Here is a 12315-nt window from a genome sequence, read left to right as displayed (position 1 = left end):
GTGATTGTTATGTTATTAAATATAGCTATGATGGTCAAGTTAAGAAAAACATTACCTTATATATTTCTGGCTGGTAAGTTAAGGATAAACAATTATCTTATATATTTCTGGCTGGTAAGTTAAGAATAAACAATTATCTTATATATTTCTGGCTGGTAAGTTAAGAATGAACAATTATCTTATATATTTCTGGCTGGTAAGTTAGGAATAAACAATTATCTTATATATTTCTGGCTGGTAAGTTAAGAATAAACAATTATTTTATATATTTTTGGCTGGTAAGTTAAGAATAAACAATTATCTTATATATTTGTGGCTGGTAAGTTAAGAATGAACAATTATCTTATATATTTCTGGCTGGTAAATTAAGAATAAACAATTATCTTATATATTTCTGGCTGGTAAGTTAAGAATAAACAATTATCTTATATATTTCTGGCTGGTAAGTTAAGAATAAACAATTATTTTATATATTTTTGGCTGGTAAGTTAAGAATAAACAATTATCTTATATATTTCTGACTGGTAAGTTAAGAATAAACAATTATCTTATATATTTCTGGCTGGTAAGTTAAGAATAAACAATTATCTTATATATTTCTGACTGGTAAGTTAAGAATAAACAATTATTTTATATATTTCTGGCTGGTAAGTTAAGAATAAACAATTATCTTATATATTTCTGGCTGGTAAGTTAAGAATAAACAATTATCTTATATATTTCTGACTGGTAAGTTAAGAATAAACAATTATTTTATATATTTCTGGCTGGTAAGTTAAGAATAAACAATTATCTTATATATTTCTGGCTGGTAAGTTAAGAATAAACAATTATCTTATATATTTTTGGCTGGTAAGTTAAGAATAAACAATTATCTTATATATTTTGTGCTGGTAAGTTAAGAATAAACAATTATCTTATATATTTCTGGCTGGTAAGTTAAGAATAAACAATTATCTTATATATTTCTGGCTTATAAGTTAAGAATAAACAATTATCTTATATATTTCTGGCTGGTAAGTTAAGAATAAACAATTATCTTATATATTTCTGGCGGGTAAGTTAAGAATAAACAATTATCTTATATATTTCTGGCTGGTAAGTTAAGAATAAACAATTATCTTATATATTTCTGGCTTATAAGTTTAGAATAAAAACAGTATCTCATATATTTATAAAACAGCACTTAAATTCAAGAATTTTGAGGGTAATCCACTGTGCCTATTGGTTACAATCATGGAATGATCCAAAAATTAAAAACTGAAACATGAATTTTGGTTTTAGTTTCTGGTTATTATGTTGGTTTTCTGTTTCCTTTAAAGTTCTGATTTATTTTTGTAGGGAGCAAAGTCAAGTGCAGATGAACAAGGTACAGCAGCTTTAAAAGCTGTAGAAAAAGATGATGAACTAGGTGGTGCAGCTGTTCAGGTAATCAAAATAAAACCATTTAGTGCCTTAAATTACATTTTTAAATACACTTCTGTCAAACTGTGTCCAGTATTTTTTTATCACTTTAGAAACATTCTCAAGGACATGTAAGATATTTGAGTGATAATAAATGAAATGTATGATATTTGAGTGATAATGAATGACATGTATGATATTTGAGTGATAATAAATGAAATGTATGATATTTGAGTGATAATGAATGACATGTATGATATTTGAGTGATAATGAATGACATGTATGATATTTGAGTGATAATGAATGATATGTATGATATTTGAGTGATAATGAATGACATGTATGATATTTTAGTGATAATGAATGACATGTGTGATATTTTAGTGATAATGAATGACATGTAAGATATTTTAGTGATAATGAATGACATGTATGATATTTTAGTGACAATGAATGACATGTAAGATATTTTAGTGATAATGAATGACATGTATGATATTTTAGTGACAATGAATGACATGTAAGATATTTTAGTGATAATGAATGACACGTATGATATTTGAGTGATAATGAATGACATGTAAGATATTTGAGTGATAATGAATGACATGTAAGATATTTGAGTGATAATGAATGAAATGTATGATATTTGAGTGATAATGAATGACATGTATGATATTTCAGTGATAATGAATGACATGTATGATATTTTAGTGATAATGAATGTCATGTATGATATTTTAGTGACAAAGAATGACATGTAAGATATTTGAGTGATAATGAATGACGTGTATGATATTTTAGTGATAATGAATGACAATGAATGACCTGTATGATATTTTAGTGACAATGAATGACATGTATGATATTTTAATGACAATGAATGACATGTATGATATTTTAGTGACAATGAATGACATGTATGATATTTTAGTGATAATGAATGATATTTTAGTGATAATGAATTGCATGTATGATATTTTAGTGAATGACGTGTATGATATTTTAGTGATTATGAATGACATGTATAATATTTTAGTGATAATGAATGACATGTATGATATTTTAGTGATAATGAATGACAATGAATGACATGTATGATATGTATGATAATTTAGTGATAATGAATGACATGTATGATATTTTAGTGACAATGAATGACGTGTGATATTTTAGTGATAATGACGTGTGATATTTTAGTGATAATGAATGACATGTATGATATTTTAGTGATAATGAATGACATGTATGATATTTTAATGATAATGAATGACATGTATGATATTATTAATTATAGATTCGTGTTGTTCAGAATAAAGAACCACCACACTTTATGTCAATGTTTGATGGCAAGATGGTAGTTTTCTCTGTAAGTAGACTTTCCTTTTATTAAACTGTTCTTTCAACTCTTCTTTCCAAAGAACGTTCTACTAAAAAGCCTTTACCTGTATAGATTCTCAAAATACTTACCATATACTTGTGAATAGACCATTCGGCCTAAAGGTTTGCTTTAACGTTAACATTGGATAAATATTTTTTTGTCTTGATGAATAATCAGTAATTGATTTGTTCTGAGATCCTGAAGGTGACAAAAATGTTTTGGATTTTGTCTGACAGTCTACATGTTTTAATATGTAGGGTGTTTTGGATTTTGTCTGACAGTCTACATGTTTTAATATGTAGGGTGGTAAAGCTGGTTGGAGTGGAGGAAATAATAATGATGGACCAGGTGATAAATATATGTTACAAGTTCGTGGTATGTCTAAACTTAACTCTAAAGCTGTCCAAGTGGAACTTCGTGCTGCCTCTTTGAATTCTAATGATGTATTTGTTATCTTCACTAAAACAGCTGTTTATATCTGGGCTGGAAAGGTGAGTAGAAAGGTGTTACTAAAACAGTTGACATTCCTAGGCATGTAGTATTCAGTGGAACTCATATTTCCAGTCATGGATATATCTATGACAAGCAGTAATCCAAACTGTCAAAATGTAAAATTGATATGTGAACACTATTACTGATTGGCTTTGCTAAAATATTCCTGTTTCTGAGACTAAGGTATTCTAGGTCAAAACCTGTCCCTCAGCCAATTATATGAGGAGAATGTTTTAGAGTTTAAGGACAGTTTTGTATACTGTTCTGAATGACAAAATTTGTTTTTATTTAAGGGCTGTACAGGAGATGAAAGAGAAATGGCTAAATTAGTAGCCAGTAGATCACCCAGGTGAGTTTTATATTCATCAATCTATAGCATATTCTTTCAGGATTATCATGAAGCTTATAAATATAATCGTCAAATGTTGAGTTTCTGTTCAATAATACTTGAAAGGGTCATGTGATAATTGTATGGTTAAACTAACTAATTTAAATCTATTCAATATTTGGGTAAAGGTTAAGATATAAAAATAGGTCTCTTTGGACAGTTGTAAGTTCTGGGCATCTTGATTCCACATCAATCAATAAACTGTCAAAAACTGAAAAGAACAATTGAATAGAGATTAGATGAATTAGTTGATAATCAATGGACTGACAGAAGTAATGTAATTAAGCTGTAAAAAAATGGATTTGATATATTTTAGACAAGCAACAATGGTGTTTGAGGGTCAAGAGAAAGATGATTTTTGGAAGGTATTGGGAGGTAAAGAAGAATATGCCCATGATAAACGATTAGCAGTAAGTGTGCATCACTTACATGTTCTCTCTTCTCAGCATTGTTAGATCCCTTCAATCCCTGGCAGGTCTGAATATTAGTACCAGAGCACATTGTAAACTAATAATGGCAGGGAACCTAGCCCATGTTTCACAAAAACATCTGGGAAAAAAATCCAAAAGTTTGGAACTGAAAGTACAAACGTTTTCATAAGTTTTGTTAATCATAAGATGTTACAAAAAAGAAAAGGTAATGGTTGTATAGAATGAACAGCAGGGTTGTGCATGCTTGTAAACTATATAGCAAGAGTTCATGAGTTTGGTTTGTGATCTAAAGGGAACCATGTGTGCCCCTAAGACACAATTTAGGATCACAATATTTTGAAGAGGATTTTAAACTAGATTGGTTTGGTTTGGTTTTTACACAATATTTAGTATAAAATGTTTTTGTTTTTTCATCAGGCAGAAGATAGTACTCATCCACCAAGATTATTTCAACTATCTAACGCTTCAGGTAAATTTACCTGTGTAGCAATACCAGATTTTGTTCAGGTAAATATTCATCAACAAAAGTATCATAAGGTTCTTCAAACAGATACAAATGTCCACTCAAATATATAAACATATTTAATTACCTCTATTCACTCAATGGTTATAATTGGTGTGCATTATATTCACAATTATACAGTAACTATACATCACACTTTTGAAAGTGAAACAATTGACATTGCCTGTATTACATTTTGCAATGATATTCTCTGAATATATGAAACACCGTGCTGAATAGGTAATGAATATAATATTGTAATTTCAGAGTGATTTAGTAGTAGAAGATGTTATGTTATTAGATGCCTGGGATACTATCTATGTATGGATTGGTAATGAGGCCAATAAACAAGAGAAGGATGAAGCCACAAGAGTTGCAATTGTAAGTACTAACATAAATTTGGGTGAAGAATTAAAAAAAAGTTATCACATTCCTTTATATCTCAGTTCTTTCTAAGTCATCTTTCCTCGTTTTTCCAGCCAAACCAGCTTGATTGGATACAACTAATCTGAGAAAAATCAATGCCAAAAGCAGTGTGTCCCAACCCTTTTCACACCTTGGAGTAATCATTTGAACCCCTCACACCCCCAAAACAATGGACATTCAAAACTTTGCTACACACTCTAATTGACTGCATATAATGCAGTTCTGTCATAAAACATTGAGACCCAAGTCAATTTTCACGGAAGAATCTGTAGTGGGAGGTCTGTGAACTAGGACTAAGTTAGCTCAATAATGCACCAAAGGTACTGGAACCAAATAATATCTCCCAAAAAACCTTCTCTTACAACAGAGTTGTCAACACCCGACACCCAAGTCCCACACACCCAAGGGGTGAAAACACTGCATATTGGGAACCAGGGGCCAAGAGGTTTGGCCAAGGATCAGATTTTAGAAAGGCTTGACATAAACAGAAGTGGTATATTTGTTGTTTCTGACAAGAGATCAACTAAATTCTGTTTGAAGTTCTATAATGTCTGGAGTCACCATAAACCTAATGTTTGTTTTCAGGAATATTTAAAGACAGATCCTTCAGGTCGTGATGAAGATACACCAATATTAAAAATAAAACAAGGTTTTGAACCTCCATCATTTACTGGTTTCTTTGGTGTATGGGATCGAGAATTGTGGAGTGTAAGCCATTTTTATTTAAAATCATTACTGTCCTAGAAAATAAATGGAAAATTCACATGCTTGTAGTTTACATTAAACCCATGTACTTATCTTATCTGTAGTGATAACATTTCAAATATTTGAGAATAATTTTCTGTTTATAAAACTGTATATTTTGTGATCAACATTGATAGGAAGTCCATTCAAATATACTTTTTGATTCAAATCTCAATTTTGAAAGTCAAGTAAACATTCTTCTCTTACAGCATGGTAAAACATTTGAAGAAATGAAAGAAGAATTAGGATCACAAGATGTTTCTATTGATGTTGTTAAAGATGTAAGTAAAGTAATATAATGTTATATTTATATTAATGATTTGCCTTTTCATAGCAAGTATGACTTTACATGTTGAGTGAACCCTGTGTCAATATATCCAAATATTATACAGTTCTTATTTTTGATCAGTTTCAATGAGCATTGCTAATAAAGTCTAGATACTTGAAGAGTAAATTGATTCAATGATTTATATAATCTACTATTCTCTTTATTATTAATGTATTGAGCACTATTTTAATAGTGAAAACATTTTGTTATTGTAAACTACTGTATATAATTTGCCTACACGAACAAGGGCAAATATTGTCCCAGTTGAAAAGTGACATCATTTGTAGATTATGCATCTGTTATGTTAATTTTAGACTATGGCAAATGGTGCACCTGATTTTGATGCTGTGACTAAGTATCCAATTGAAAAACTACAAGTGAACCCCGAAGATCTACCAGAAGGTGTTGATCCAGCTGCTAGAGAGGTGAGAGTTTATTTTCTTACATAAAAATAAGGAAATAGCCAATCTTAGAACCACATTCTCAAGCTAAGAAAATTGAATGTGCTTTTTGAATACTTTTATGCTCTTTTCAACATGATTTGGTATATGCTATACCCCAAGAATGTAGCAGTCATGGCTTGTTAAGGTATTTCCATGAAGTCTTTTCCAAAGTAAGCATCATTCCTAATGCATCTTTGACACTTTTCATTTCTTTTCCAGATTCATTTAATGCATGACGATTTTGAGAAGTATTTTGGAATGAATTTTAGTGACTTTAATTCCAAACCAGCATGGAAGAAAACTCAATTAAAGAAAGCTAATAAATTATTTTAATTAAGCATTTATGATTAACTACAATCTTTAACTGGCAATTACATTATTATTCATAATCATACATTATAACATATGACCGTTTTATTTTGGTAACTGAATGGTCCCTGAGAACGGATTATCAGATCTTATTTGGCTTACTTTGAATAAGCTTATACAGACCATCTTGCTACCAAAATAATCACAACATAAAATATAATTATAGATCTAAAACCCACCCATTTCACAGTAGAATATATTATATTAGTAGATCTTAGACTGGTATTGGTTGGTGAGCATTGAATTCAAACTAAAAATTGCTGGTTCAGATGAGACACACTTTATTTAAAAAAAAAGTAAGGAAAAACTAAGGCAATAACATTCAAATTAAATAGACTAACTCTAACTAGATGAATACAGAAAATAACAAGCCAACTATCTCGATACTTAATACAAAAATATCTTGTTTTTCTAATAAATTATATGTTGGGTTTTTCACCAAAGCTTGAGATCAAAAACAAATGTTAAAGAGTTATGAGAAACTAAGAAAGTTCTTCTGTTCATTTAGTAAAACTTTGTTTAATTAAGTATATTCTACAATGACATTGTTCTTTATAACGTAGAGTTTATTTTTTACCTATTATTATTATTATTATGAGATGTTCCTATGTTATTATTATTAGTATAAATATTAACTTGAACATTCCATATCTATTGTTATATGACTCTTCTTTTTGTCTTGATTTAAGGCTACAGTTAACCATATAATTAGAGACATTGAGGTAAAAGAAAAATTCTGGGTTTATATTTTCAATGTGATAAATTACAGAGAGTCATGACATTTTTTTTAACATGTCTGACAAAACCATGAGAACATTCCCAGCCATGCCAATATTTGCGAACGTGTATTTTGTAATTTGGTTTACTGATTTCTAAATCAATCTTCTTCATTCCAACATTAAACATTATGATTTCTTAAAAGCAAAAAATGTATTTTGCAATAATTTTTGATTTTTTATGACATTCCTACTTGTTATATTTTTGACATAGTTTTATCATTGACATTGTTATAGCTATTATGATAAATATTTATATAAAGATATGGACTTGTTATCTCAAGGTATTCTACAATAATGAAGTTATTTTTAAGTACAAGTTGATAGGTACTAATATTATATTGACATGATCTGTTTTACCTCAATTCATTCATATAGTATTTTTTTTTACTTGAAAAAAAGGTTTTGTATTACAAATTATTTTTTGCTCAAATTATTGTAAACTATATTCTGCGAAGATTTAGATCTCTATGCTCCAAATCTTCATCTTCTTTGCATTTGTACTTTGACATAAATTACTTTGGACATTAATTTTGAGGTAAATTGAATTTTTACTTTGAAGTAAATTAACTTTTACTTTGAAGTAAATTGAATTTTGTCTTTGAAGTAAATTGAATTTTGTCTTTGAAGTAAATTGAATTTGTCTTTGAAGTAAATTGAATTTTGTCTTTGAAGTAAATTGGATTTCGTCTTTGAAGTAAATTGAATTTTTTTTTTGAAGTAAATTGAATTTTTTCTTTTTCTTTGAAGTAAATTGAATTTTTTCTTTGAAGTAAATTGAATTTTTTCTTTGAAGTAAATTGAATTTTGAAATGAGTTGCATTTGTACTTCCCTTAGTTTTGTTTTATATAGCATAATGAATAATTTGGATGTAGACTTGATTTCAATATAAAAGGTCTTTCTGTATCTCTGTTACATTTATAATTTTTAGTTGTACAGAAATATTATAAATGATAGTAAAATGATCAAGTTGATATTGAACAAAATTGTATATTTCAATTTTTTTTTTACATTATCTGTTTATGAATAATATATGTTATCATAATTTTCAGTTATATTTCTATTTTTTACTTTCTGAGGGTATAAGGATAAAAAAGATAATGCTTGTTATGTAAAAAAGTAATATTAAAATGCTAACAATGACTTCAAGCTTGTTTCATTACAGGATATCCTCTTTTTAAACTTTCTAGCCATTGCCTGTTTTAAATTCCAACCTGGAGGTATTTACAACTATAGTATCAGGTTATATGGTTCAATATATCTGCCTGTCACCCAATTTCCCTATCATTCTGTTTAAAGGCCGCAGTCGGCAAATGTCAAAAAAAAACTTGTGTGAATAAATTGTCTGAACAAATACTTTCCACTTCCTGGAAGTTGCGCTCAAAAATGTTGATATCAGTAGTAAGAAGCAATTAAAAGACCCACTTACATATTAGCATTATTTCTAACAGATCACATACACTCATTTGTCTATTAATCTGAAATATCATTATACTATTTATACTGTTCAATTGTTTCATTAACTGTTTAATGACTAGTTCAGATCAATTCATTACCGCCTGAAAGTCTTTAATTCTGTCAGGATAAGCCGGAAGCAGTAAATAAATATATATCAATTAAAGCGATAACTATAAGTCGTGTGCTACTGATATTTTTCTATATTAATTTATAAATGTCAACTGAATGATTAAGAGATGTCCAATGTGTTCTTGACATTAGTTTTGGACAGCAATAAACGTTTAAATAAAGTTTACTAAATTTCCAGAAAAGATCACAAATCTTTCATGATCTCGATTCTAATAAATTGGCCAAGTATTTTTCTGCCCAAACTTTATGAACTGTTTTCAAGACTTATTTCGTTTGTTCAATAAAGAGATTTCAGACAAACGCGTATCTATGGAATGAATTAATATATTCCATTGGATATTCACAAACTCTATGTAAATACAACTCTATTAGGTTGTTATTGAATGCATACATTTTTATTTCTGTAAAGGGACACGTTCACCATCCGTTTGAAGAAATCGTACCTTAGTCTCAGAAACGGGAAGTCCACCGTCACAATTTGTGCTTAGAATTATCTGCGTTTGAAAATTAAGATGACGACTTATTTTTTTAGACAGTCAAATATAGAAAAGACATATAGAAATAGAAAATAAAATTCCTAATTTCAGGTATTACGGGATTTTCTAGTTTTTCTGAAGACTTTTACATATCTTCCAAACCCAAATCAGCCCCTTGAAAATGGTGGATCGTGGCCTTTAAAGAAAGTTATGTACGTAAAAGCGACGTGTATACCACCCGCAGAAATAATGTTATTAATAGGATTGTCTTTAGAATGAACAGGACCTGTGGCAAAACCACAAGTAAAGGTCGTCCAGATCTATGAGCAATGACCTCCACCACTGTTTTCTTCAGGCATTTCTTGTTATTTTAATACGACATTTCAAGTGCATTCTTAATAGACTACTTTCGAAATCTATGATTGCAACGCACTAATCTCCCAGTGCATTCTTGGAGGTAAATGTGGTTTCATTCATTTTTCCTTCCTAATCACTAAAACACTAAAAACACTTAAAAGAAATATATCTTATCTTTTAATAGCTATCGGATCCTTTACCCTTTCATGCAATTCATTCATCTTTCCTTCAATAAATATCATCATTTTTTAGTAATCAATAAATATCACGATCTTTTACTCTTCATGATATTTTAGTATTCAATAAATATGATCTTTTACTCTTCGAAAACATATAATGATCTTTTAGTATTCAGTAAATATCATAATTTTTTACTCTTCAAAATTAACATCATCATTTAGTGTTCAATAAAATCATAATCTTTTACCCTTCAATAAATATCATAATCTTCTACTCTTCAATAGATATAATGGTATGTTACATATTACTCTTCAATATATATCAATATCTTCTACTCTTCAATAAATATTATTATATTTGAATATCATAATCTTTTCTTCAATAAATATCATCATTTTTTAGTATTCAATGGATAATTAGATCTTTTACTCTTCATGATATTTTAGTATTCAATAAATATCATGATCTTTTAGTATTTAGTAAATATCATAATTTTTTACTCTTCAAAAATATCATCATCATTTAGTGTTCAATAAATATCATAATATTTTACTCTTCAATAAATATCATAATCTTATCTCTTTTACCTTTCAATAAATACCATCGTCTTCTACTCTTCATAAATTATCATGATTTTCTGCTCTTCAATATATATCATGATCTTCTGCTCTACAATAAATATCATCTTCTTTTACTTTTCAATTATTGTCATGATCATTTGCCTCACCTTCCTCGAGTAATCAGCACTGTTCACCTTTCATAAGAATCATGATTGATAAATAACAAGGGTACAATCTGTTTTAGGCCATAATGTCTCCCTTATTACCAGAAAAAAAAATCTTAAAAAAGTCCTGGCTTATTCTAAGAATTCAGTCCTGCACACAAACAGGAGAAATTGCTCACCACTAGAAACGTTTGATCTGCAAAAGTGTCATTAACAACAATCAAGCGCAAAACTTATTCAGATTCAGTAACAAATAACTAACCAATGAATAATGAATCAATTCAAGAACTATATTGGAGGGCAAACCATATTTAGTTTGAATATGAATCAATTTAATAACTACATTCAGTTTGAGTGACAGAAATATAAATCTTTACAATAACCAAGGAGTTTTGCAAAAAATGAATTCGGATGGCATGATCATAATATTTAAAATAATAGTGCTCTTTCTACAGAGCCGAATTTCTAATTCTGGCTACAGTTTCAAACTCTCTTCCCTTCTTAAAATGTTGAACTTGACCAAATTCTTAAATTGTCTTTTCAGGACAGTAAAAGTATCAAGTTCCATTTCTTTCCAGTATGGAATGTTTACTTTTCAATTTAAATGATGACAGTGAACTAATCATCATGTTATTATTAAATAATCAAACTCACCCTAAGCTCAACCCTGCCTCTTTGTGTGTAGGACAGAATTGTTTCTTAACAGTTTTTCAATTTCAACAAAATGAATGCACAGGCAAGGTTGAAAGACACTTTAAAAACCTAACAAATACAACGATACAAATTATATATGGTTAATATTGATATCAAATAATATAATATTGTGAATATTAATATAAAAAAAATTGTGATGAAGATAAATAATAAATAATATATTGATATTCAATAATATATGGTAAATATTGATATTCAATAATATATGTTAGATATTGATATTCAATAATATTATATGATAAATATTGATATTCAATAATATATGTTAGATATTGGTATTCAATAATATATGATAAATATTGATATTCAATAATATATGTTAGATATTGATATTCAATAATATATGTTAGATATTGATATTCAATAATATATGTTAGATATTGATATTCAATAATATATGATAAATATTGGTATTCAATAATATATGATAAATATTGGTATTCAATAATATATGTTAGATATTGATATTCAATAATATATGTTAGATATTGGATATTCAATAATACATGATAAATATTGATATTCAATAATATATGTTAGATATTGATATTCAATAATATATGTTAAATATTGGTATTCAATAATATATGA

General features: G+C 28.3%; 1 protein-coding gene across 1 annotated transcript in view; it reads left to right on the top strand.

The window, feature by feature from the left end:
* The window catches only part of LOTGIDRAFT_227360 (hypothetical protein), a gene marked incomplete at its 3' end in the record, with an annotated part of 7589 nt that extends 1820 nt beyond the window's left edge, over positions 1–5769 (top strand). Inside the window, exons 4-12 of the mRNA XM_009056422.1 lie at positions 161–237; positions 1342–1428; positions 2703–2774; positions 3089–3277; positions 3572–3627; positions 3983–4076; positions 4515–4604; positions 4867–4980; positions 5611–5769. Of these exons, the coding sequence (XP_009054670.1) occupies positions 161–237; positions 1342–1428; positions 2703–2774; positions 3089–3277; positions 3572–3627; positions 3983–4076; positions 4515–4604; positions 4867–4980; positions 5611–5769 (938 nt within the window). The remainder of the gene's footprint in view (positions 1–160; positions 238–1341; positions 1429–2702; positions 2775–3088; positions 3278–3571; positions 3628–3982; positions 4077–4514; positions 4605–4866; positions 4981–5610) is intronic.
* Positions 5770–12315: the final 6546 nt, after the last annotated feature.

The sequence above is a fragment of the Lottia gigantea genome (assembly GCF_000327385.1).
Source record: "Lottia gigantea unplaced genomic scaffold LOTGIsca_276, whole genome shotgun sequence".
Classification (NCBI taxonomy): Eukaryota; Metazoa; Mollusca; class Gastropoda; family Lottiidae; genus Lottia; species Lottia gigantea.
Note: the sequence above shows the minus strand (reverse complement) of the source record. Positions and strands in the feature narration are given on the sequence as shown.